This window comes from Ascaphus truei, chromosome 2 (assembly GCF_040206685.1).
Source record: "Ascaphus truei isolate aAscTru1 chromosome 2, aAscTru1.hap1, whole genome shotgun sequence".
NCBI lineage: Eukaryota > Metazoa > Chordata > Amphibia > Anura > Ascaphidae > Ascaphus > Ascaphus truei.
The window spans coordinates 59632755-59660544 of record NC_134484.1 but is presented as its reverse complement, the minus strand read 5'-3'; the positions used below and the strand labels follow the sequence as shown (position 1 = coordinate 59660544).

At 43.4% G+C, this 27790-nt stretch overlaps 1 protein-coding gene across 6 annotated transcripts in view; it reads left to right on the top strand.

Annotated features, from left to right (window-relative positions):
* ZFPM2 (zinc finger protein, FOG family member 2) overlaps positions 1-27790 on the top strand; it is a 400907-nt gene that overhangs the window by 185508 nt on the left and 187609 nt on the right. For 4 of the 6 annotated variants that reach the window (XM_075582491.1, XM_075582490.1, XM_075582489.1 and 1 more), the window contains one exon: positions 11973-12097. The exons of the other annotated variants lie outside the window; for them this stretch is intronic. In XM_075582491.1, the coding sequence (XP_075438606.1) occupies positions 11973-12097 (125 nt within the window). The remainder of the gene's footprint in view (positions 1-11972; positions 12098-27790) is intronic. 6 annotated transcript variants of the gene reach the window in all.

The following is a 27790-nucleotide window of genomic DNA, read 5'->3' as shown; positions in this document are numbered from 1 at the left end:
AAGAGTCAATATAAAATGTGTATTTTTACTATCGGCTTATTCAATTCCGCCCGAAAACGTCTGAATCGGTCACTTCAGTTGATCTGGGATAAGACCCTAAGAATTATTGTCAGAGTCCAGAGTCTCACTTTTCCATAGACCAAACTCATTTCTTTGATGAGGTGATAGGAAGGTCTGGAGGTTTTGCTGTGAGAACAGAATATACCAATAAATTGTGTTGCAATTACTGTATAAGTATGGATCCTGTGGACCCCATACGTGAGAGGGGCAATATATTATAGTAATCTCCTTATCCCCTCCAGTATTTAAAATGTTCAGTACATGGAGAAATTTAGCAAAATAAACATTATATTTTCAAGCATTATGCAAACATATTCCAATAAAATAACATTTGAATGATGACATTAGTGTTCTTGGGAAATATTTAGTAGTTCTCAAGATTCCTAACAGTGATAATTCATGTGATACGAAATCTCGCACCTTATTAAATCTAGCATCTGAATACCTAATTTTGTGAGTTTGGGTCCATTTGCATATTCACCACCTGAACCAAATTGCATCTTAAAATGCTGTTGTTCACACAATTTAGATATGTGAGAACTGATAAATGAGTATAGTGAGATAAACATGCAATAATGTCTGCTTTTCACATGGCAGCTTAATGAATAGGGTAGTGGTGTACTGTAGCTAGTATTACTTCCTGGTAAAACATTTTATAAATAAATAAAAGAAATGTGCGGTCCCCTGGGCAAAAAATTTTCAGGGCCCCATTATGAGTGAACATATTCCGTATATTCAAGAGTTTCCTTCTGTTACACAAACGTGTTGGCGACCCTGCGTCTCCCCCCCCCTCTTTTACACCTCACTCTCCACTATTTACACCTCTCTCCTCATGTATTTCCCCCCTCTTACACCCCATCCCTCACTTCCCCATTTTTCCTCTCAAACTCTTCCTTCCCCCCCCCCCGGCTATCACTCAGTAACCGTAACCCCCCCCCCTCCCTGTCCACACTCAATCCAGCTCCCTTAATCCTCCCCTCCTCACATTCAGTTCCCCCTCCGCCCACCAATTATGTGCCAGGGAAGCGTCGAAGGCCTCTGTAAACCACACTCACCTTGGTTCTGGTGGCTTCTTAGATGCGTCGCCATGGCAACGCAGCGTCAAATCACGCCGCACAGTCATGTGACGTCATGACGCCGAGATAAGGGAGGGGAACTGCCGGCAGAGGGAGCATGGGAAAAAGTTTGCGCTCCCCTGGGCTAGACGGCTGGGCCAAATGTCCCGGCTCTCCCCCCTGTCGATGGCCCTGAGCGGGCCCCCCAAGAGCACTGGCCCCCAGGCTTTGCCTGGGCTGTAGCTATGTCCCTGGAATAGGCCTTGTATGAGTCTCCCAAATATAGAAATGGTGTGACAAACTGCACCGAATTTACACAGACACATGCATGTGTGCACACGTTTTCTCCCAATGGGACTCAAAGCACTTAACAGTTACAAAAAGCAAAAAAGAAGAAAAGACACACAGAGAGAGAGAGAGAGAGAGAGACAGAGAGAGAGAGAGAGACAGAGAGACACAGTGAGAGAGAGAGATACACAGAGAGAGAGAGAGATACAGAGAGAGAGACACAGAGAGAGAGAGACACAGAGAGAGAGAGATACACACAGAGAGAGAGAGAGAGACACACAGAGAGAGACACACACAGAGAGAGAGAGAGAGAGAGAGAGACAGAAAGACAGAGAGAGAGAGAGAGAGAGAGAGAGAGAGAGAGAGAGAGACAGAGAGAGAGACACACACACAGAGAGAGAGACACAGAGAGAGAGAGAGACACAGAGAGAGAGACACACACAGAGAGAGACACACACAGAAAGAGACACACAGAGAGAGAGAGACACAGAGAGAGAGAGACACAGTGAGAGAGAGAGACACACACAGAGAGTGAGACACAGAGAGAGAGAGAGACAGAAAGAGAGAGAGAGACACAGAGAGAGAGACACAGTGAGAGAGAGACACAGTGAGAGAGAGACACACAGAGAGAGAGACACACAGTGAGAGAGAGACACAGAGAGAGAGAGACACACAGAGCGAGAGAGACACAGAGAAAGAGAGACAGAGAGAGTGAGAGAGACAGAGAGAGAGACACAGAGACAGTACTGCTGTCCTGGGTAGAGATGGGAGAATCTTTTTGCGGATTGGAGCCTCAGTCAGTGAGCGTAGACTCAGGGAGGAGAGCAGTGTAGGGCTGGAGCCTCAGTCAGTGGGCGGAGCCTCAGGGAGGAGAGCAGTGCAGGGCTGGAGCCTCAGTCAGTGGGCGGAGTCTCTGGGAAGAGAGCAGTGCAGGGCTGGAGCCTCAGTCAGTGGGTGGAGCCTCAGGGAGGAGAGCAGTGCAGGGCTGGAGCCTCAGTCAGTGGGTGGAGCCTCAGGGAGGAGAGCAGTGCAGGGCTGGAGCCTCAGTCAGTGGGCGGAGTCTCTGGGAAGAGAGCAGTGCAGGGCTGGAGCCTCAGTCAGTGGGTGGAGCCTCAGGGAGGAGAGCAGTGCAGGGCTGGAGCCTCAGTCAGTGGGTGGAGCCTCAGGGAGGAGAGCAGTGCAGGGCTGGAGCCTCAGTCAGTGGGTGGAGCCTCAGGGAGGAGAGCAGTGCAGGGCTGGAGCCTCAGTCAGTGGGCGGAGCCTCAGGGAGGAGAGCAGTGCAGGGCTGGAGCCTCAGTCAGTGGGCGGAGCCTCAGGGACGAGAGCAGTGCAGGGCTGGAGTCTCAGTCAGTGGGCGGAGCCTCAGGGAGGAGAGCAGTGCAGGGCTGGAGCCTCAGTCAGTGGGTGGAGCCTCAGGGAGGAGAGCAGTGCAGGGCTGGAGCCTCAGTCAGTGGGTGGAGCCTCAGGGAGGAGAGCAGTGCAGGGCTGGAGCCTCAGTCAGTGGGCGGAGCCTCAGGGAGTAGAGCAGTGCAGGGCTGGAGTCTCAGTCAGTGGGCGGAGCCTCAGGGAGGAGAGCAGTTCAGGGCTGGAGCCTCAGTCAGTGGGCGGAGCCTCAGGGAGAAGAGCAGTGCAGGGCTGGAGCCTCAGTCAGTGGGCGGAGCCTCAGGGAGGAGAGCAGTGCAGGGCTGGAGCCTCAATCAGTGGGCGGAGCCTCAGGGAGAAGAGCAGTGCAGGGCTGGAGCCTCAGTCAGTGGGCGGAGCCTCAGGGAGGAGAGCAGTGCAGGGCTGGAGCCTCAGTCAGTGGGCGGAGCCTCAGGGAGGAGAGCAGTGCAAGGCTGGAGGCTCAGTGAGTGGGCGGAGCCTCAGGGAGGAGAGCAGTGCAGGGCTGCAGCATGCGGCTGAGAAAGGCGAGAGGGAAGGGCCAGATCAGGGGGAGAAAGAGACATAAAAGGGAGAGAAGAGACATAGAAAGAAAGAGAGAAAAAATGAGAAGCGAGAAATACATGAGGGAAAATAAAGCATGTGTGAGAAAAGAGAGATGGGAAAAGAAAGAGGCTTTAGGAGGGAGAACAAATAGACATGAGGTGAAATTAATAAGAGAAATACATAAGGGGAGATCAGATAGAAATAATACTAAAGGGTGTAATAAAATAAAGACATGCTGGGGGAATAGGGGAGAGAAAGACATGCTGGCGGAGAGGAGAGAAAGACATGCTGGGGGAGAGGAGAGAAAGGGGAGAGAAAGACATGCTGGGGGAGAGGAGACAAAGGAGAGGAAGACATGCTGGGGGGAGAGGAGAGAAAGACATGCTGGGAGGAGAGGAGAGAATGACATGCTGGGGGAGAGGAGAGAAAGACATGCTGGGGAGAGAGAGGAGAGAAAGGAGCAAGAAAGACATGCTGGGGGGAGAGGAGAGAAAGACATGCTGGGGGAGAGGAAAGAAAGGGGAGAGAAAGACATGCTGGGGGGAGAGGAGAGAAAGGAGAGGAAGACATGCTGGGGGGAGAGGAGAGAAAGACATGCTGGGAGGAGAGGAGAGAAAGACATGCTGGGAGGAGAGGAGAGAAAGACATGCTGGGGGAGAGGAGAGAAAGACATGATGGGGGAGAGGAGAGAAAGACATGCTGGGAGGAGAGGAGAGAAAGACATGCTGGGGGAGAGGAGAGAAAGACATGCTGGGGAGAGAGAGGAGAGAAAGGAGCAAGAAAGACATGCTGGGGGGAGAGGAGAGAAAGACATGCTGGGGGGAGAGGAGAGGAAGACATGCTGGGGGGAGAGGAGAGAAAGACATGCTGGGAGGAGAGGAGAGAAAGACATGCTGGGAGGAGAGGAGAGAAAGACATGCTGGGAGGAGAGGAGAGAAAGACATGCTGGGAGGAGAGGAGAGAAAGACATGCTGGGGGAGAGGAGAGAAAGACATGCTGGGACGAGAGGAGAGAAAGACATGCTGGGGGAGAGGAGAGAAAGACATGCTGGGAGGAGAGGAGAGAAAGACATGCTGGGGGAGAGGAGAGAAAGACATGCTGGGGGAGAGGAGAGGAAGACATGCTGGGGGGAGAGGAGAGAAAGACATGCTGGGAGGAGAGGAGAGAAAGACATGCTGGGAGGAGAGGAGAGAAAGACATGCTGGGGGAGAGGAGAGAAAGACATGCTGGGAGGAGAGGAGAGAAAGACATGCTGGGGGAGAGGAGAGAAAGACATGCTGGGAGGAGAGGAGAGAAAGACATGCTGGGGGAGAGGAGAGAAAGACATGCTGGGGAGAGAGAGGAGAGAAAGGAGCAAGAAAGACATGCTGGGGGGAGAGGAGAGAAAGACATGCTGGGGGGAGAGGAGAGGAAGACATGCTGGGGGAGAGGAGAGGAAGACATGCTGGGGGGAGAGGAGAGAAAGACGTGCTGGGGGGGAGAGGAGAGAAAGGAGCAAGAAAGACATGCTGTGGGGAGAGGAGAGAAAGACATGCTGTGGGGAGAGGAGAGAAGGACATGCTGTGGGGAGAGGAGAGAAGGACATGCTGGGGGGGAGAGGAGAGAAAGACATGCTGTGGGGAGAGGAGAGAAAGACATGCTGGGAGGAGAGGAGAAGAAGACATGCTGGGGAGAGAGGAGAGAAAGGAGAGAGAGAGACATGCTGGGGGAGGAAGAAGAATTATAAATATATAAGGGGAAGAGGGGACAGAAAGACATGCTGCAATAAAAAGAGCAATATGAAGTGGAAAATAATAGTAATAGGGGGGAGAGACAGATATTGGAGGAAATAGATAAATATGGGGGGGGAGAAATTGAGAAACACATTTGGGGAAGGAAAGAAGAAAATACACGAGAGAAGGGGAAAAGATAGAATGACATGAAGGGTGTTGGAGAAGGACACTAAGGGGAAATGGAGAGAGAAATGCATGAAGAGGATGGGGGAGTAAAGAGACATTACGGTCCTGTCCGTATGACACCGGGATGGTGTCAAGACTTTCCAGTTCCCGATACTGTAGCAACACCCAAGATTACACACGTTGAAATACTGTGTACCGCGTGCAGCTGCTGGAAGGCTAAACAATGTCACCCACGGTATGCGTGTTTTTTCTCAGTGTGGAGGAATTGCACTTAGCAAGACATGCTGTTCCCGTGACAGCGAGAAACTAACTCTACACATGTCACTGAGTCCCATATCAGCCTCTTTTCTAATGGTATTGCTGAAGACTCATCGGGACTTATTTTTCAATGTATCCAGGCTATGGAACTTTGGACAAAATATAATGCAGTTGATCTGCCCTATTTTACTAAACTAAAAAAATAAATAAATGTAACTTCAATAAGATTCAGTTACTTTGATACATCCAGTTCAATTTTTTTAGGATATCTGTTTGCCGCCTTTATACAGTGAAAAATAGATCCCATTGTATTTAGTGAATGGAATCTCAGGGAGATATGTATCAAGATGTTCAAAATCCAGAGGAAAATATTTCAATTGAGTAAGTTTACACCACTGAGAGATATATATATATATACACACACACTATATTTATCATCATGCTTTATATATATAATATAACCCCTCTCATAGACACTTCCCAAATTTCTCACTGGCATAAAGAAAATTGGATCAAAGAAACGTGACGCACAGTGAAAATGATGCAATTTTATACCCGATTTTGACGCAGTGCTTCAGTTTGCGAAACTTGATTTTAACTTTCTTCCTACTACTCAACAGGCTTGCTACAAAATTAATATTATATGTAACCCCTCTCTTATTTACCTCAGACTAGCATCTACTACTGAGGCGGGGGTCTGTGTCCTCTGTCTATATACCTTACCCCCACACGTGGCCATAGGTCAGACAGAGGGATGCAGAATACAGTAATGTTTATAACACAAGAGTATTTATAATGTAATTATCGCTAGGCACCAATATAACAATATGATCCGCAAACGAGAGGATCATTCAGTACATACACAATGTCATTAGATATAACCCTTCACACAAGATGCTGCGCAGGTGTGTGTGTGTTAAAGTCTTTGTACCAAGGCCTCCCAGTCCTTGGTGATCAGGCCGTGCTGTGTGATACCAGTATCTCGTTGGAGAATAATGGTAAATGCTGCACACCACAAAAAAACAAAACATGAGAAAGACCATACGGTCGAAACGTTGTATGTTATTGGCTTCAATAAATTAAAATTTAGAAATCCGTCAGTGCTCTGCAGTATCTCGTTGGAGCTCATGTATTGAAATGTAAGTTGTAGGCCTGTACTTCACAAAGACATGTAGCGGGAAATGAAAGCTGATATGTAGGGAGAAGCAGACGAGTGGAGTGCCTTGAATGTAAAGAGGAGAATTTTGTGGGTGATTCGAAACTTGATGGGAAGCCAGCAGAGGGATTTAATTAGGAGATGAGCAGACACTATTTTGGGATAAAGTAAAATTATTGTAGCAACATTTTGGATAGATTGTAAAGGAGAAAGTTGTGAGGCAGGGAAACCTGTTAGCCGTATGTTACAATAATCCAGACGGGAGTGCATATGGGCATGCATTAGAGTTTTAGCAGTAGCGAGACAGAGGAAAGAGTGGATCTTGGCGATATTAAGGAGTAAGAAGCCATTAATGTGAACGGAGAAGGAAAGGGACAAGTCAAATGTCACACCTAGGCAACGTGTTTTGGTGACAGGGTAGATGGTAGAACCATTTATGGTGCTGAAAAAAGGGGATATTGGGCCAGGTTAAGGGGGAAATAGGAGGAGCTTAGTTTTAGACATATTAAGTTTAAGGTGGTGGAGTGCCATCCACAAGGATATAGCAAGGAGGCAATCAGAGACTTGGGACTGGATTGCAGGTGTGAGTTTAGCGTTAGGTAGATATATCTGCATAGAGATGATATCTTAGGCCAAAACAGTTAATGAAGTCAGTGAATGAAATATGTATATAAAACTTGCACAATGTGCCTTTTTACCTGCCAGTCATAGCATTCCATTTTATGAGTGACTGAGAAATTTAGCTCAGCAGCCTTTTCCTTCAACATCAACTAAAATGACACGCTGACCTTGTATGATCACGCTGTGACCTTGTGAGATCAAGATCAGCGAGCTTGCTGCATTAGTCCTGTGTATTTGACTTAAGAATGCTGAGACAGTGCAGAGATTTGAATCTCAACTCTGCAGGATTTGGAAGTTGCACTTAAAAATAAACTGGCTGCCTTTTGTACAGACAACAGCAGCTATTCATGCTGGACAAAATTTTATCCAAAGAGGAAATATGTGCCAACATTATTTGTAGGACTTAAAATATTGAAACTTGAATAACACACTTTCTTTTCTTCACCTACTGTACTTCACATCTATCTAACGTTCATTTTTGGGGACTCATTTATTAAAGTCTCCCTGTTGGTGGAAATAAGAGCACCAGACTTTTTGAAAGAAATCGAAAACAACGCAAATGTTATTGTTATCGCATTAGAACGTTCTCCTTGTCACACTTTACAAAAGAAGATCGCCAAGGAGCTCGCATTGCAGCAAAAGGATACATTAAATTAACCGTTTCAGTTAAATATTGGGTTCAGTAACGGGGGGTAGGTAAATTGATTTAAAAAAAAAAAAATAGATTTTAGGAAAATCAGTAGACCAGTCATATACTGATATGTATATGTATATAAATTAATTCAATTACTGCAGTTAATGGTGACATTTGTCCACAGAATTTTGGTATAGAGCGCTATAAATGAATTCCTATCACCATGGAAGGATTAAATATAAATACTCCGCCTAGCTAGGGTTGCCAGGTGTCATATCCAAAAATACTGGACCGCTTTCTAAGCACCAGCGCTTCCAGGCACACTTGAGCTTACCGCCACTGCACTCGCGCTTGTCACCGCCTCCGCCGACCTCGCGCTTGCCGCCGCCGCCACAATGGTAATACCGTGTCCGGTATTACCTCCAATTTTATACCGGACAGACATCAGAATTACCCGCCTGCCCGGTTGAAAACCGGACACCTGGCAACCCTACGGCTAGCGTGTGACTTAGGCTTAGTCCATAGAGACTGAAGCCGTGTGGAGGCGCGCTGAGGCTGAGGGAAAGCAGTGCTTTCCCTGGCCTTAGAGCGCGCGCCGTCCGTGGGCGTGTCTGGGGGCGGGCCAGTGACGTCACGGAGCTGGTTCGCCCTCATTGGGCGAACCGCTCACGTGACCGGCCGTGCGCTCCGGCAAGCGAAGAAACGAAAGATTTCTTAAGACACACACTTCCGCAGGCGTGCGGAAGCGTGCCTGAGCCCCTGCTAAAGCCGCTCTCATTGCTGCTGCAGGGGCTCAGTGCCGAGCAGCAGCGCGCCTCAGCACGGGTCAGCGCCAAGCTCGAGGCCTTAGATCATTGCCTTATACAAAAAAAAAGTTTCATTATTTTTCTGTATGAGCTAGTGGTGCCTGCTAACAAGCAGCAGGGTAAACATGAGATTTTGCTGGAAAGACAGCCACTTAAAAAAAGGTCCTTCAGCGTATGCAGTCACTACAATGGAATGTACAGCTACATAATGATTGTTTCCCAAGTTGACATTAACAGATAATCCCAGGGATAATTAGACGAGTACTCCATGCAGTATAAACTTACCCCAGCCAAACTATAAACTGCAGAGAATCACACATGTAAGTTTGGACATTTTGGTGATCAAATCACATTTGCTTACTTGTACCCAAAGCACAACCAGACAAGAGCAGAGATAAAATATATATATATATATGTTTTGAATGATGTCAGCTAGTCATAATATCAATTATCTTCTACTGTATTATGTGTTTTAACTTTCATTTTTTTTCGCTGTTATTCTGCCTTTAATTGTAACTTTTACCGGTTTTTAAATGTAACTTTACTGTTGCAATGTGCTTTCTTTACGGGCTCTCATTTTTCAGTATTGGACTCATGAAAAATACATACTGTGTAATAATATATAAAATTGATATATAACATACACAGATGTATGAACATATTTTTGAGGGCCAATATCGTTTCATCCTATTATGTAATCACGGTAAACTAAATAAAAGCTGAAATGCTTGTCAAAAAAGTAAGGTTTTCTTTATGCTGTTTTGTGAACCTCCAAAAAGAGGGTGGTAATAAGCACTAAGGCTAATTACTTAGCACAGCAGAGCAGAGATTGTCGGCGGAAGTGTTTAGGAAAGGACTTACAGTACAGTATGGGTAAAAAAAGACAATGACCAGTCAAGGTATCTGATTAAAAGTCTGGATTGCCAACAGCGTTTTTGTGTTGATTTATCTTTTTTTTAATGGAAAATTATTTCTGTGTAATTATAATGTATTTCCTTCTTTGGATACATTCAGCCGGAAATGAGGTAAACATCGTAGTTTTAAGCAATTTTTTTTTCCCTATGAAACCATATTATGTACAGTATGAATAGGTATTTTTGGTGAACTTCCCTTGGCATGATCCAGCACACATTCCTAATACTGTACACACAAAGACTGATTCTATTAAAAAAACCTTTTGGGCATTGTTTGTGCTACAGATGTAGCCGACGTTATTGCAACCTGTTGCACACTGCAGCGTGAGATGCATAACGCGTCAGTGGGAGAAGCAGCAATTGTTTTGCATCAGCCTTGCGTTTGAAGGAGACGGGGCAATCGTGTCATTTCACCCATGTGAGTGAGCCATGGGTTACAATAATGTTAACTATATCTCTAGGTCATGTTCTAGTTCAGGGGAGCGCAAACATTTTGTGCTGAGCCGCCCTGTCTCTCTCCGCCCGGCTCTCGCGCCCCCCGCCTACCTTCATTCGCATCAAATGATGCTGCGGGGTCATGTGACGTCACGTGACCCGAGGCGTAATTTGACGCATGTGACGTCACTTCACATTGCGCAGCGGCGTTGCCATGGCGATGCAACACAGCCGGCTGAATCCCGGTAAGTAAACAGTTGCAGGAGCCACACGCGATCCCCCCGGCATTTAATTTTAATTGCCTGGAGGAAGAGCGCGGGGCCTCTGCAACTCCCCGCGCCCCCCCAGCAAAATCTCCCACCCCCCCTGGGTGTCGCGCCCCCCACATTGCGCACCGCTGTTCTAGTTCACACAACGGTTTGGTTGTGGCAGGAATGGATATGATAACTTTGTCAGATTTGGATCCGTGGTGTTGGCAAATGTTGCATGGTTCACTACATCCTGCGAAAGCTTCGTACTTTAGTTCTGAATTCTGCTTAGTGTAGACTTTAATTTTGTGGACATGCACATCTAAAAAGTCATGTCTTGTTGGTATTAATTGTTCAATAGATTTTCAGCTTGAACTGGAGTTTCTTCATACTCATACTCTAGTTTGTGTGTTTCAGGACCTGGGTAAAATGTGTGTATGTATTGTGGCAAACGGCTACCTTTATGTAGTGCTGCCGTTTGCCCAGGCTCTTCGTGACACAGTCTTCTAGGGCTTAATTTGTAGAAAAAGGGGACAAACACATGTACACACAAGGAGCACTCGGCTCTCAACCTTCAGTGCTTTATTTTTCCATTAGTGACACTAAACATTTTAAACACCGTCACTTTAAGAAACAAAATAAATCATAAAAAGAAACATCGACTCCTGTCAGGAGTCTAACTCACATGCATATCCCTATCTGCAATGTTTGCTGGGTAAGCCAGTTACGCACTTTAAATAACACAAACAGATAATACTGAGTCCTTCGCTGTCAGTTGGGGACAGCGACCCAATAAGCCAGGGTCTGAGGTTAGAAGGGCGAGAGCGGGAGAGAAAAAGAAGGGCATGTAGATCATGAGAGGAGGATAGGGCAGAGTTGGAGTTTCTGACCATGTTGTCAGTGTCTGTAGCGGGGCTGAAAAAGGAAAGGGAGGAGCGCAAAGTGGGGTCAAGAGCCGACAGGTTAATGGAGCACAGGTTTCTGCAGAAGTGAGGGGTAGATGGATGTAGAGAAGGGGAGAAGTGAGAGAGCGAAAACGATATAACATGATGGTCAGAGAGAGGAAAGGAGGAAATGGAGAAGTCAACAAGTAAAACGTTTTTAGTGAAAACCAGGTCCAGGTATTGGCCGTCCTTGTGGCTGCTGGCTGCAGTCCACTGCCAATAATAAAGTGCGGTTTTAAAGGTCAAGTAAACAAGTATATTGTAAAAATTCTTCAGAACAATTCCGTTTGTGTAAGTACCACAATCTAAAAACAATTGCACTTGTAGGAAACCTTAATATTTCACTCCAGTTTTGACCCTGTGCTTTTTACCAGCTTTTCCCTAACTCTTTTTACTTTGGGATAACAGGGAAGATTATTTGATCTTTGATAAAGTCATAACGATCATAACGATAAAGTCATAACGATCTTTGATAAAGTCATCTCTCTATGGGAGATGAAGACATCTAGAAACGACACCTGAATAAGCAATTATGGAAACAATGTTTTTTTTTTTGTTTTTTTTTAGAAGGGCAACATCATTTGTTGCTCTTACAAGCTTAATTCAATCTCATTCTATGGGCAACAGCAATATAGGGATTGTAAAGCAAACGGAGAGAGGGATGTATGTGGCTGTTGTCAAGGCGCAAGTTAAAGTGTTCAGCACATGTCTTGTTTTCTGTGTCTGTAGGAGAATTGGAAGTGTTCCAGAAGGATGGTGAACGCAAGATTCAGAGCCGGCAGCAGCTTCCAGTTGGAACGACATGGGGTCCTTTTGCTGGCAAGATGGATCTGAATAATGATAGCAACACATTGGTATGTGGCTCTTGAGAAAAAAAAATCTTCAATCTGTCATCTCTTATTTATAGAATGTATAAATTAATCCCTCCTAAAAAACGTGCAATTTGTAACATCCTCACAAGGGCTTGTAAAACTTTTTTTTTAGTTGTAGGTGACATACTTCTCTAAATATTACTGAAAACCTATGGTGTTGTATAATCTAGCAATCGAAGAATACTAAAAGAGTACGATCCTTCATTAACTTGAAGTTAAAAGGTAAGAAGTCAGATCACTGTTCTGAAAAAACACATGATGGCAAATCCATGTACAGGTGCGCCGACGAGTATTCTAAAGCCTGCCTTGGAAAATCTGGGGCAATCACCAACAAGATCCAGGTACATGCTGGGTACATGCTGCAACATTTCAGTGACATTTCTGCAGAGACTAATGGCCCATCGGATTAACACAGCAGGGGTCAAACTGAATGGGACTGCCAGGGACCCCCGCTGTTAATCCGATGGGCCATTAGTCTATCTGCAGAAATGTCACTGAAATGTTGCAGCATGTACCCAGCATGTAGCTGGGTCTTGTTGGTGATTGCCCCAGATTTGTTTTAGAATACTCGTCGACACTACAGTACTAAGATGTTTTAACAGCAATGAGCTTTCTTACCAACTTCCGTTGCGTTTAAAGGCATTTAGAAAAAAAAATGTTTTTCATTCTGAAAATTCTAAATTTGCGAGGTTTATTATGTGCACCATTCTGACATACAAAATAAAAACAGGCTATATGATATAAAACACCCCCAAAAACTACACGATAGAACTATGACAACCACAATCCTAATTTTCGTTAAATCGTAGAAGATGTTTTTAGTGGGGAAATTACTGAAATCATCCATGCTTCAAATGAAGTTAAGCTTCCAGCCGGCTAAAGCGTGTTCTATTTAAATGATGGTGACATAAAAGCACCAAATGTGTCCGCCAGACAATATTATCTGTTAACACCAAACACCTAAATATTACAACTTCTAAATTCCACTTAATAGCACAGATGAACCAATATCTTATAGACGGTCTCCTCTGGTGGTTGGTGTTAGGAGCAGTGATTGTGGTCTAAATAAATTAATATGTTTCTAAAAAGAAAGATTTTTTTGACAGTTCGGTGTATTATTCTATTTAACACCGAAAATAGTACAATATGTTTATTTTCAGTGTGGGGGGGGGGAGATAAATTTCTCTTTCTCCCAATAAAAATTATTTCATACATTAAATACATTGTAATGTACAGAACTGCAATCACAATCACAATCTCTCACTGGGTTCACATGCACTTGCTGAAAATAAATGTAAGAACAAATAAACACTACTTATCTATATCTTATTTCTAAAGTATTATGACATGTTTAATTACAGTTTGTGTTTATGTGCATGTCATGTACAGTAGTATAGTAGGTTTAGAAAGCCAACTTTATTTAAAGCTTTTTCCTTGAGAAAACATTATTAGTATGTCAAAAGTGTGAATACTGTAGCAAAATATGTGGTTCCAAATGGCTGAGCTGTCCAATTATGAATATATTAAAGTAGCTACTATGATTTAAGTAATAATCCCAGAAGAACAGGACATTACCGGCAAAGCTGAGGGACTTTAACCCAGCCAGGGCATTTTTGGTCAGTAATGCCCTGTTCTGAGGGGATTATTACTATTATAGGCTAAATGTAGGCTTATTTCATAAATAATAGACACTTTTGTATAGATATATAAATCGGAACTGCGCTGATGCACCTGTGTAGGAAAAAGAAGTAAATTAGCAAATGAGATGGGAGAGAGGTGAAAGGGGGGGGGGGTGAAGAGAGAGAGGTGAGGGGGGGAGAAGAGAGGTGAGGGGGGAAGAGAGAGAGGTGAGGGGGGAAGAGAGAGAGAGGTGAGGAGGGAGAAGAGAGAGAGAAGTGAGCAGGGGGAGAGAGAGATGAGGGGTGAGAGAGATGAGGGGTGAGAGGAGAGAGGGGTGAGAGGTGAGGGGTGGGGGAGGAGGAGAGAGGTGAGGGGGGGGGAGAAGATTTAGGTGAGGAGGGATTGAGAGAGGAGGGAGAGAGGTGGAGGAGGGGAGAAGAGAGAGGTGAGGGGAGAGAGGAGAGGGGTGAGAGGTAGGGGGAGAGCGAGGTGAGGGGGTGGGGAGAGCAAGGTGAGAGGGTGGGGAGAAAGAGAGGTGAGGGGGTGGGAGGAGAGGTGAGGGGTGGGAGGAGAGAGGTGAGGGGTGGGAGGAGAGAGAGGTGAGGGTGTGGGGGTGGGAAGACAGGTGAGGGGAGAGCGAGGGGAGGGGGGGAGAGAGAGGTGGGGATGGGAGGAGAGAGAGGTGAGGGGGGGAAGAAAGAGAGAGGTGAGGGAGGAGAAAGGTGAAGAGCGAGAAGAAAGGTGGGAGGGGCGAAGAGAGAGAGGTGAGGGGGGAGACAGAGGTGAGGGTGGGAGAGAGGGGTGAGGGTAGGGGGAGGAGGAGTTGAGGGGGGAAAGGGATGAGGGGGGAGAAGTGGGGTATTGAGGGGAGTTGAGAGGGGGAGAGAGGGGTGAGGGTAGGGGGAGGAGGAGTTGAGGGGGGAGAAGTGGGGGTATTGAGGGGAGTTGAGAGGGAGAAGAGGGGAGGGGAGAGGTGGGTGAAGGGGAGATGGGGAAGAGAAGTTGGGGAATTTAACTACAAACTAAATAAAAAACAGATAAAAATGACCTTAGCAGAAGCTATACAAGTTGTGGAGGAAATATTACTTTGTTGCAAGTAACAAAGTTTAGTTAGGACCTGCCAGCTTCTGACTGCACTAGCAACTGTGTGAGAGAGCCTGCATATGCTGCTGTGCTGTGTGAGAGGAATGGAGATGCAGCTGGATCTTGGACCGGAGAGATATTTCCTGATACCAGTTTTTATTTCAAATTCTCAGCGCGCTCTCCCTGCATCTCTGAAAGGTGATTTGGCAAGTTGCCAAAAATTTCGGGCATTACTGAGTGAATAATGCCCAGAATTCTAACCAATCAGAGAGCAGGATTTCAATAATGCCCGGAATTTTACAGCTTTCGCCTATAATTATTATTATAAACAACTTCTTAAACTCTTGGATTAATTCACCGATTTATTTATGAGGAAAATATCTATGGAATGAAATAATTTTCTTTATCCTTCATCGTTTATTTCTGCCGTTCTCACTTCTCAGAGTTCTTATTCTGAAACAATCAGATGTAAAAATCAGCATACAAATACTTTTTTCTTCCCCCTAAGGAATTGTTACAGTGCCAATGAGGGCAGATGCTATTCAAAAATCCTATTGGTACAGCCAACATGCAGTACCGGTCCTATCTTACATCTAATTAGTTTTGTAGCAGACAAAGTAAATCTCTACTTTAACAAGCTACAATATTTATTGTTGAATGACAGAGTTATTGAGCTGCTATATGAGTCAATAGACCATGCCTTTAATGAAAAAATATTAACTTTTGTTTAGTTAAATGTATAATATAAAAATGGACCCTATACCTGGAATAAAGAATGAACAATAGCTTCTTGAAGATATATTAGCATACCAATAAAATGCAGATAATAATGACATATGTTCAAGTTTATAAATAAGTGTGCATTTGTAGACAAAATACTATTGATGAAAAATATGATTTTTCTAAGGCTTAGGGCATTAAGTAAATGAAGGCATTGTGATCTCATAAACATACATGTTTACTTTATTGGTTGTATGATACTCTCATGTACGGCACACCTGTGAGCGCGTGACCTGTATATGGGACAAAGGTTCATACAGTACACAGCTCTCTAACTGACCCACTTTTCACTTTCTGCAAAGGTCCCTCAAATAAACCACCACGCCCCGCCAGAAAAATGCCTCGCTCCCCTATGGGGCGTGCCCCCACTTTGCACACCCCTGACTTATATATGCAATCAGGGTTAATACACACGTCTTAACTAGCCAACTCACCTTTCTCCTTCACAAGGCGCACTTCAAATGAGTTCATATTTACCCTTACTTGGTTGCAATGTAATCCACTGCCGCCATCACCACCAAAGATAACAAGGCAGGTTCGCACTCATTGGCTGAACCGCGCGGGGCGTGGCCAGCGCTCCGTTGCCAGTTCTGAAGACAGTTATACTGTCTTCAGAAAAATCTGGCCGTGCAGCACGGCGGCAAAGGTAGGTAGTGGGCCTGGTCCCATTGAGGAGCGGTCCTTGCCCCTGCAGCGCATGCCATAGCGTGCGCTGCAGCGGGCACCTAGCCTAAGGCTCTCCTGGACAGGAGTGGGCTGAGGCCTTGCCCTGTTAGGGGGTAAGGTATGCTGAAGAGGGGTGCTCAGGGCCTCAAGTCCGGGGTACTGCCTTCAGGGAATAGACCCTGTAATGATGTACTGAACCTAATAAACTCCAGTTATACCCTCTCTGGTGTGATGTCTGGAGTGTGAACACTAAAAAGAGTTGCCTATGAGGTTCATCCTGGCGGCACCAGGTTCCTCCTGGGCTGGAGGCGCTGTGCTGACAGAAGAACCATTACTTAGAGCCTATCCTGATGCCTCCCTATACCATCGCGGAGATCTCAGGCCTTCTGTTCTACCTAACAGGTATGCACCAGAACCAGAATACACCGGTAGCTATATGATCTCACTTAGGGTGGGGGAAAAGGTGCTACACAAGAACATACAGTTACAATAAATTCAGACAGTTCTTTAAAATAAAAAGACAAAGAATCTAACTTATGTTATCGTCAAACAATGTTTGATCTTTTCCCAAAGAATCTTGAGTGGAAATTGAGATTTCACGTGTTCCAGCATGGACAGCCCCTTAGTTGAAATCTAATTTTCATATCATCTTGGGGAGATTTATATACTATTCTTGCCCCATTAAAACAGCATAAGCCCACCACTGTCGTACCAGGTATATCAGCTACTTGGTTGACATTTTTAGGACGTAAGAAAAAAAAAACCTTCTTTGCACTTTAAAAGTTGGTTCAGTGTATAAAAGGCTTCATAACTAAGTTTCTATAATACGCAGACACATGCCATCTTCACTGTTGCGTCTGTGTACTTAACATACATGCCTGCATCTAATATTTTACAGCCTAATGTCTATTTTGGCAGGAGAAACAGATATCTGTCTTTTGCACCTTTTAATCGTGACAATATTGGCATCATTTCATTCGTTTATTACAATGGTTACAAATATGTATTTGTTATTCTTGGAAATAGGTGTAAGGGCAAATAATATCTTATATTTAATATTACCCTCAAGCTAAATTGTGACCTGTTCGTCACCTCTCTCTGTAATGCGCAGGCAATATTTCAAGAATGTAAGATTTTCTTTGAGGCTGACAGCCCATGATCTGGGGCTCGTCTACATCCTTCCAAACTATACATATTCCACTTTTAGTGGCCATCATTGATTTTAACCCCCAGATTAAGCCATATTTGAATCCCATCTCTAGCACCACAGACGTTGACTTAAGATAACCTCAGTCCTATCCAAAACAGGCCTGGTTTGACAGGCTATAAAAACAATTAGTGTATTTTTAAAATAATTTGTAACCAACGTTAAACACAGAAGTACCACATTGATTAAAATACCCAATATCGTCTGCATGTACTAACAGAACAGAGAACATTTTAGTGGGGCACATTAATGTTGGCCAAGATTATTGACCTCACACTCACTCAAAGGGTTCTATGTATCAAGAGGTATGCATCTTCAACAGATTAATTAAACAAGAACATCCCATAGGTTTTAATGACAATGTTTTTCCTTAAAGGAGAAATCTCACATCATGGACTAAATAGGATTAAGTGAAGATTGGACAAATATGTTGTTACTATGGAGGCATGTAGGGGGTCATAGTTTCCTGGCTGCAAAAGTGGAGCAAAAAAAAAGTTAACCAAATGTATTAGAAAACAAAAAATGCCATTCTTTCCCAAGGGAAAATTTTTGCCTGATAAATTTGGTACAGTTTTATTGCACCAGTGTTGTCCCAATTTTGCAGCCAGGAGGCTTTCTCATACAATGCTATTGTCATCCCTCCCATGTTATACTACATTGTGGAATATGTTGGCGCCACACAAATAAAAGATAATAAAATTGCAAAAAATACAAATTCTCCACAGTATTTAGTTACCTTGTAAATATTTCTACTCGGTGCTAGAGATGGGCGATTTTTATTTTGCGGATTTGCATCTGTGGTGGATCGGCCGGTTCCTTTGGTCGCGTATTTCAGCGGATCAAACTCAAAAAGGGCAGTTCACTTTTTGCGAATTTTTTATTATTATTATAAAAACACTCGCAGATTCCGCAACCTGTGGACGGATTAGTAGAATCCATTCCTCGGATTGTACAAATATTTTCAAGGGTTGTATCCAATGGCGGTTTTTGATGATTCTGTGTGGATTGAAACTACCCAAATCCATTTGCGGATTTTACACCGCAAAACCGATTTTGGGTTGAAAATGCGAAAAAATCCGGGAAACAGGTTTGGGCGGATTCAACTATCTCTAATCAGTGCTAAACAATAGAAATTAGCATTATCATGCACTAAGGCAGCGGTGCGCAAAGTGGGGAACGCGCCCCCCAGGGCGCTGGATATTTCTGAGGGGACGCTTGCAGAGGTCCTGCGCTCTTCCCCCAGGCATTTAAATTAAATGCTCGGGCATCGCGTGAGGCCCCTGCAACTCACTTACCATGATTCTGGGGATTTGCTGTGACCTTCGCTATGGCAACGCGGCATCAAATGACACCACGGTGTCATGCAGAGTGACGTCACACATCCGTCTCCATGTCAACGGCTCACGTCACATGACCACGCAGCGTCATTTGGCGCCGCCAAACAAGTGCAGGGGGCGCGAGACTGAGGTGGAGCAGGCAGGGGGGCGCAGCTAAAAAAGTTTGCGCTCCCCTGCACTAAGGCATGGTTTAGTAAATCTTAACCCACAAGTCCATTGTCAGTACTGCATCATCTGAAAGGTGTTACTAGCATATTGTTGTTATTCTAACTGGACATTTTTAGTGTTATTAATGTAAAAGTGCATACATAGTATATTAAAGCCCCTGAGACCCAAATTAATTTTATTTCAAAATATTATCTTGCACATTGAACCGGATGATGTTCCATCTGATTTTATTTTGGTTTGATTTAAGGTTCAATATTTTCCATCCTCGTTACCAATATGACAGACCCAATACTCGCTATTATTGTAGAATGAATCATATTAATTTTTAGGAGACATGGAAACTGAACCTCAAGATTTAACAGCTCCTTTAAGTACTAATCCTAACTAAGAATCATATATCTCTAAATGACTTTTCATACGTGAGACCTCTTAACAAAGGACATTTAGAAGGTGCTTGGTTAGAAAAGCTCCTTACCCTGAGCTGTTAGATGCTACAGATATTACTTTGGCTTCTATTTAAAAGGGATTTAGAGGGTAATAATGACTAAGGAGGTTTTTGCTAAACAAACTCAGCCAAGATTGAGTTAAACTGGCAATGTCCGCAGGACTCAAATATATCTAATCACATTTAAAGGTGCAGTCCCTTCTAGGACTAAAATGAACCAATACCAGTGATGGAAACTTTTTATATACAAATCAGACACCTATTAGGATTTTTTGCAATCATTTTTCAAAGTGAATTCCTATGGTGTAATATCACCATGTGCTGAACAAGAGTTGGTACTGGCTAAGACTCTCTCTCCTCCATCTTTACCTTTATTGGCCACCTGACAGAGAGAGTGAGGTACAGACTTACAGTAGAAAGCGCTTAATCAACAAAACCTCTACATACAGTATTCAGAGTCCCAGGTGAAAATATATATTTTGCTTAATTTATTAAGAAACATAAATAAAGAAATACAAATAAATGATTTAAAGATTTAATTAAGGAAAACAACAATATTGTTTAGTTATTTTCACATTTTATTTGTGTAACACTCATCAATGCAACTTTTAACATGTGTTTCTTAATTTAGGATGTGATAAATAGCTTTTCAAATGTAGGGCTTGAAATCTAATAATAAATATCACAGACTATATAATACATATGTTTTTCTGTAGAATCTAGAATGTAGCAGCTTTAGAAGCTAGTGCTTAACTAATGAAATATGATGTTGATTCCAAAGCTACAATGAGCTTGGATGTAATAAAGTATTTCTTGGAAAATATTCAGTAGATACCATTTAAATTCATCCCAGCAAATTGTTTCACAGCTAATGCAAGATTTCACAATACAGAATGAGGTCAGGGTGAAAAATCATGTGTAAATGCAATTTTGTTAAATAGAAATATTATTTACACTTAATACACAAGACTTCTTCTTTCAGAGAGAAGCATTTATTAAATGTTCCTTTGTACTTACCTTCAGGCTGATCATTCCTATCTCTTCAGTCTTATTTTGGTATCATGTCGATGATTTCTATTTGTTGCACTTGGAATCGGGGTAAGTCGAGAGGGTTCCAGATGTGCATTCTTTGATCTGCAAGTAAAGCAAGCTACTGGGAATAACTTCAATGTGTGGACTTCAATAGGCTATTGTCGGCTATCTGATAATAACACTGTGATTAGATGGCTAAAAAAAGCAATGCTACATAAGGGGCTTCCAAGATCCCAAAACATGCATGATGAGGCCATCATCATCACACGTTCTCCTGTATTTTTAGTATTATTTTTCTTTCTTGCACAAAGGTGCCTTAAATAGCATATAGAGTCATGTTTTTAGTATCGCTTCATATGAGTTGCTGATTCCTGCCAAGAGGTAAAATTTCCTCTAACTTTATCTGACTCCCTTTACTACTGAGTGGAAATAGTAAATGTACAGTATATCACTGATCTAACATGGCCTTTAGGAAATGATAGCAAGCACTCATCGTGATACAACACATGCTTCTCATTCCAGTCATTCATGTCAGTGCAATAAGAGATAAAACTAGAACAAACGTAATATTTTCCCTCCAACTTCATATTTAAAATAATCTACATAATTCCAAACAATGTTTTTTATGTATATCTATATGTGTATATATGTATTGTCATATTGGCATCTTTTAGTCCCAGATAAAGGCAGGAAACATCGTACTTCTCTTACATGGGGTTTATTTACAGGGATTAAATCATATGCTAACAGGCCCACTGTCCCTTTTAATCAAAACAACACATAAAAATAACACCTATTACCTTTAGGGAAAGCTAACTACACCATAGCGTTCGCCCTCACTAGCTAAGCTGGTTCCCAAGCCCAAACATGCCCTAGCATATGCAACAATGTAACACAGTCTCTGCATACAATAATAAGGGTTTGCTTATCTTAGTCCTTATGGATCAGACGTCCCTGCTTCTGCACAACCTTGTCATCCTTCCTTCCTAGGAGAACAAAGCCCCCCGTTGAGCCCAGAGAAACTCTCCTCTGTAAATGCCAAGGAGCGGACATCCCTGCTTCAGCACGGTCTTGTCATCCTTCTTCTTAGGGGAACTCAGCCCCACGTTGAGCCCAGAGAATCTCCTCTGTAGGTCCTCTATACCAGCTTCCACAGCTGGTGAGCACTTCTATCTCCCCCCTTCTCTGGGGAAAACAGTCTCTCTGTCTGGCAACTTCCTGTTTCTTTTTAAAACAATTCCTCATTCAGTTCATTCAGACAGGCTGATTAACTCCATTAGCTAGCAGCTGCTGGCTTCTCTCTGTGGACTGGAAAGCACACTTACTTCACTGTTCCAGCCCCTAGAGGACAGTGACGGTATATGTATGTATATGTAAATATATATACTTAGTTAAGTTATGGTGAGTAAAAAAAGTGACAAAAACCCTCCACAGCAAAGCATATAGCAAATGAAAATATAACTGTATGCTCATTTGTATGTCTTAGGCAGGTCTGCAACCCCGCCTTTCACCGTTATCACCCAGCACACAGCACTCCCACTGCAGCAAGGGTTCTGGGAAATGACATGCAAATGAGCACACAGTGCCACTTTAAGCTTCAAAACCATTTTAAAACTATAGGCTTAAGCTTGCTGCATGGTCACAGCTTTATATATATATATATATATATATATATATATATATATATAATATATATATATATATATATATATATATAAATATTTGCATGTCATTTCCCAGAATCCCTCGCTGCAGTGGAAGTGCTGTATGCTGGGTGATAATGGGGAAAGGCGGGGTTGCAGACCTGCCTAAGACATGCAGATGAGCATACAGCTATATTTGCATATATATATATATATATATATATCAGAAAAAAGAGAGCGTGCACGCCCCATAGCATAAAACTGTGTATTTAATTTTAAAAGGGAAGGGAAGGGGGGGGGGGGGGGAAGAAACGCACTCACAAGAGTAAAATGTCAATAAAGCATTTTGTGATAAAATCACCACCATCTGGTCTCTGTGCTGCAAAGGTCCGCAAGTATGAACTACCTCAGGGCTGCGTGAAGAAGTCGTAGCTCACCGGAGGCCAGAGGTGTAGTTTGCCGACTGGAAATCAGTCCATGAGGTCCCAGAAATCGCCTCTCCACCTTGAATGGCCACAGTATGTATCTCGCGCTTGGTACGGCCTCGTGCGCGTGCGCAGCGTCGTGATGACGTAATTGCGCAATCAGAGTCCCTGACGCGTTTCGTCACCAGAGGGCGACTTTCTCAAAGGGCTGAGCTATATATATATATATATATATATATATATATATAAAATGGTGTTTTCCCCCCTCTCTGGGAGATTTCACCATTACACTGTGTGGTGCATACCTGCTGGCTTACAGTAGATCTGAGTCTCCTGTGGTGTTGTGGAGGAGAACAGGACAGGCTTCTGGGGTAGTAACTGATTCTTTCTCAAGGTGACAGCGCCTCAATCTCTTGCAGGCCCCAGAGATGTGGAGACAATCCCTGCAGGAGAACGTACTTCCCCTTCCCCTGATAGATTGTAGTCTCAGGCAGGAAGATATATTTGAACAGGATCACTTTATTTGGTACACTGGCAGATGGAACAGCATACACAGCATACTTCACTTCGTGGGGCTTCACCCTCAGGATGTACACTGGACCTCCAACTCCAGGCCAAGGGGCCCTAAAGCAGTCCTTGCTCTTACCTTACTCCCTGGTGGAGTAAGGTGTATAGACTCCCATCCACTCCTCTAGGGGAGGGAATACAGATTGGCAAAGCTCTGCACAATTGTTAGGGTAGACCGGCCTCTCTCAAGGAGGTAGAGGCACTGACTAAATCTAGCAGTGCAGCTCCTTAAGTACAAGGGAAGTAGGTACCAGGTCTGAGTCCAATGATTGGACACACAGGCCTAGGCTCACCGCCTCCCCTGTCAATCAAGAAGCTACTGTGAGTGGGGAAAACCCATGATAACTCCTGGCAGGAATAATCTTACCAGGACTTACTTCCAGGAGGGGACAGACTGGTAACCAGAAACCAGTCCTGCCAGAACCGAAACGTTGGGTTTATAGTGTGCTTTTTTGTCACTGCTAATACATGTCTTTTTGCTATATCTGAGTGTTGCTGCTTTGGTGCCTTCTCTTATGGGAAGACAGGGTATATATATATATATATATATATATATATATATATATACACACACACACACACACACACACACACACACACACACACACACACACACACACACACACACACACACACACATATATATATTGTCTGCGGTAACCAGGGGGATTCTGATGACAGAAAAAAGACAGCACACCGCAAGTATACAAAAAGATGTGTATTAAGAACACCAGGCAGCCAACGTTTCCGTCCTCGTAGAGGGACCTTCCTCAGGGCAGTATACAAGTGACTGGTCTGAACACCCATATATACCCACACCCCGTGTGCAAAAAACACCTGAATCTAATAAAAAAACAAATCACAATCCCAGGTACAGCCCATAAAAGCCTGAAGGCCAATGAAAGGCACTGATGCTAACATGTACCAATAGACTCACCCAATGCTGAGTCCGTCATCAGTGGTGGTCAGTATGTACATCAACTGTGCAGGCGTGTTGGCTGGTGCATCACATAGCAACCCGAACGCGTTCATGGTAACCCACGGGGGCGCGCAAGTCGGCCGTAGCATAATCGTGCCGGCGTAGATGCTGACGTCCCTGAACACACATCTCAGGTACCTCCACGCGATATGCCGCACATGCGCAACAGCGCATAGCAACTGGCAACCCGACGGCATCCATAGTAATGTGGGGGGGCTGCGCGCGCAGCCTTTTCATGATCGCTGCTAAATGAACATGTATATGCTCTGCAGTGTACAAATGGAAGTACAGAGCAGATAATAAAGTGCACTAACTACCCCATATGTATCAACGTTAACATAAGCCCATGTATGAGTGTACAAGGTATGGCAAATCTCAGACATAGTCTATAAGTTAAATGCTGCACAGCCCATCCAACACGACACCAACACTGATGACATAATAAACACAATCTATATCAACATAAAAAAACTACGGTAAATGAGCGTAACCTGGGAATTAAAGTGATGGAACAAAAACCAAAGTGCAAAAAAGCTAAAAATCGTGAATAAAACATACAGGGGAAGGGAACATGGAAACATGGGACAATGCAATAAAGAGGTATATTTTACAAAAAACAGCTAAGTTTCTTGTCCTCGTTTAGTCCAAATGGAGACATGGTCCTTAATTCGTAAATCAATCTCGCCTCCTGTTGCAGAAGCAGCTTGTTCCTATCCCCTTCACGTGGTGGCTGTACTTGGAGGATAGGCATACAACGCATAGTCGCCAGGGAGTGCCTCATTTGTTTAAAATGTCTTGCGACAGGCAGATATTTAAGTTCAGTGTTGTCATCAGTATTCATAAGTGCCTTTCGGATGGTGGAGCGATGTATCGCGATCCGTTCCTTTAACATGCGTGAAGTTTTTCCAATATAGAGGAGACCGCATTGGCATTTAATCAGATAGATGACAAAGCAAGATTCGCAATTGAGGCAGGTGCATATTTATCAACTGGATCTGTTTGTGTAAGCATATTGCCCAGGTTGCGGCCACGCCTAGAGTAAGGGGGGGTCTTTCCAGATTTTTCCAATTCGGCTGTCATTAGACAGAATGTGCCAGTTTTTATGGAGCTACGTTTGATGCATCCAGATGCATTGAAAAGGTTCTGACAAAATGGCAACGTTCCTGTGCAGGTTCTTTGACATGTGGCTTTAGTAGTGCCGCTCTGACAATCCGTCTCACTTTCCCAAGGGCATCATCTATATCATTGGAGCCATAGCTCCTATCACGAAAGCGCTGTACCATATCCATAAGTGCTGGTTCACCCTCCTGTGGGTTACTGATTATTCTCTTAACTCTCAGCAGTTGGGAAAAAGGATGTCCTCTCTTAAGCGGCACCGGATGGTGGCTAGTGGCGTACAGAAGCGTGTTTCTATCTGTATCCTTATGGTAAAGCCTAGTGGCAAGGCCTCCATTGGTCTTATAGATAGTGGTATCTAGAAATTAAATTTCCTTGTTGCTAAATTGTGCAGAAAAACGAATTGTAGACGGAATCTTATTCAGATATTCGATAAACTCCAAGAGCGCAGACTCTGGTCCATCCCACACAATCAAAATATCATCTATATACCGAAGATATTTTTTGATACAGTGTACATAAGGAGCATCATGTAAGATATGAGTATGCTCATAGATGTCCATGAACAAATTTGCATAGGCGGGCGCCATATTAGACCCCATTGTGGTGCCACTAAGCTGCAAATAGACACTTTTCTCGAATCTGAAATAATTTTTGTTTAAGATGACTTCCATAAGCAACAATAGAAACTCAACCGGTGGACCCATATGTGTTAAATGGGCATTACATTTCACTCTTATAGCTTCCAAACCCTCCTTGTGGGGGATATTGGTGTACAAACTGCCAACATCGAGGGTTACCAGAATACAATCCATCTTTTCCAATTTGATTTTTCCAATCTGCAAAATGAAATCCGTGGTGTCCTTTACATAAGTGCTCATACCAATGACCATCGGCTGAAGATAAAATTCAGCAAACTGTGAAAGTGGATGGCATAAAGACCCTCTTGCAGAAATAATAGGTCTTCCAGGTGGTTTTGTGGTGGACTTATGTATTTTCGGTAAGGTATAAAGAATTGGCATTCTGGGAAAGGGTTGTAAAAGAAATGTGCCCGTCTCTTCTGATATCCAGCTGTTTGTGATCCCCATTTTATATTCCACTGTTGGATCCCTTGGTAGACATCTGTACGTCGTCTCGTTGGCCAACTGGTCTTCAATCTACTGTTTGTAATCCGCATATTTAAGCAACAAGATGCCACCTCCTTTGTCCGCGGCGCGGACAATGATATCCTTAGCCTTCCTCAATGTGTCAATCGCAAGCTTTTCCTCTCGTGTGATGTTATAAAAACTAGTTTTGTTGTTCTTAACATCGCTGCTGGTCGGGTTGCCAGTTGCTATGCGCTGTTGCGCATGTGCGGCATATCGCGTGGAGGTGCCTGAGATGTGTGTGCACAGCTGATATACACACTGACCACCACTGATGACGGTCTCAGCATTGGGTGAGTCTATTGGTACATGTTAGCATCAGTGCCTTTCATTGGTCTTCAGGCTTTAATGGGCTGTACCTGGGATTGTGATTTGTTTTTTTATTAGATTCAGGTGTTTTTTGCACATGGAGGTGTGGGTATATATGGGTGTTCAGACCAGTCACTTGTGTACTGCCCTGAGGGAGGTCCCTCTATGAGGACCGAAACGTTGGCTGCCTGGTGTCCTTAATACACATCTTTTTGTATACTTGCGGTGTGCTGTCTTTTTTCTGACATCAGGATCCCCCTGGTTACTGCATACATATTCCTATGTTATGGGACAAGCATCTGTTTTCACCAAAAACGTGAGTGCAAACTGCCATACCAATGACTATATATATATATATATATATATATATATATATATATATATATATATATATATATATATATATAATTTTATGTATTATATATATAATTTTATGTATAATTATTATACGTTACACTTCATAAAATTATAATGAGATCTTATATTAGTGTAATTGCCCGTTTACACACCTCATTAATCCATAAGTAAGGAGAATTAGTGGTGCACACAGTAACTTGCATTTTCTTAACTTTAGATGGTTGGAAATGTAGTGTTAGCCATAGAGGGCTATTCATTAAACTGCAGTAACATTGATTCGGAATACTACAGTATCACACGGAAACTCCCATTAAAGTCATGGGGAGTTTCTGGGCGATAGTGCCGCAATCAGCACTACCCCAGTTTAATTAATGAATACGCATGTTATTCAGACTTCATTTTAATCTTGGGGTTATTTAGCTGTCAATTTTAATAATTTCTATCAACAATTAGGTAACCCATAAAATGTATAGTAAGATACTTGTAGGTGACACAGCTATATTGCTGGAGGGAGTCCCTTTGCCCCTAGTGAAAAATCAGACAAATATTTGGGTTCTATGTATTGGCTGGGAAATATTAGATCGTGAAAGCTTTGCTTGTGGATTCTTAATGTCTTTTACCTTATTTTATTTTATGAATTGGGAAATACAAAGAAATATGCACTGCTCCATACTGTAATCTATGGTGACAACTAATAAATATAATAAATTGGTTCATTTGTCACTACTTCACACATTTATTTTATCATTATTGTTTGCAAACCATTTGCATTAAGTTATATTTCAAGGGTAAACTT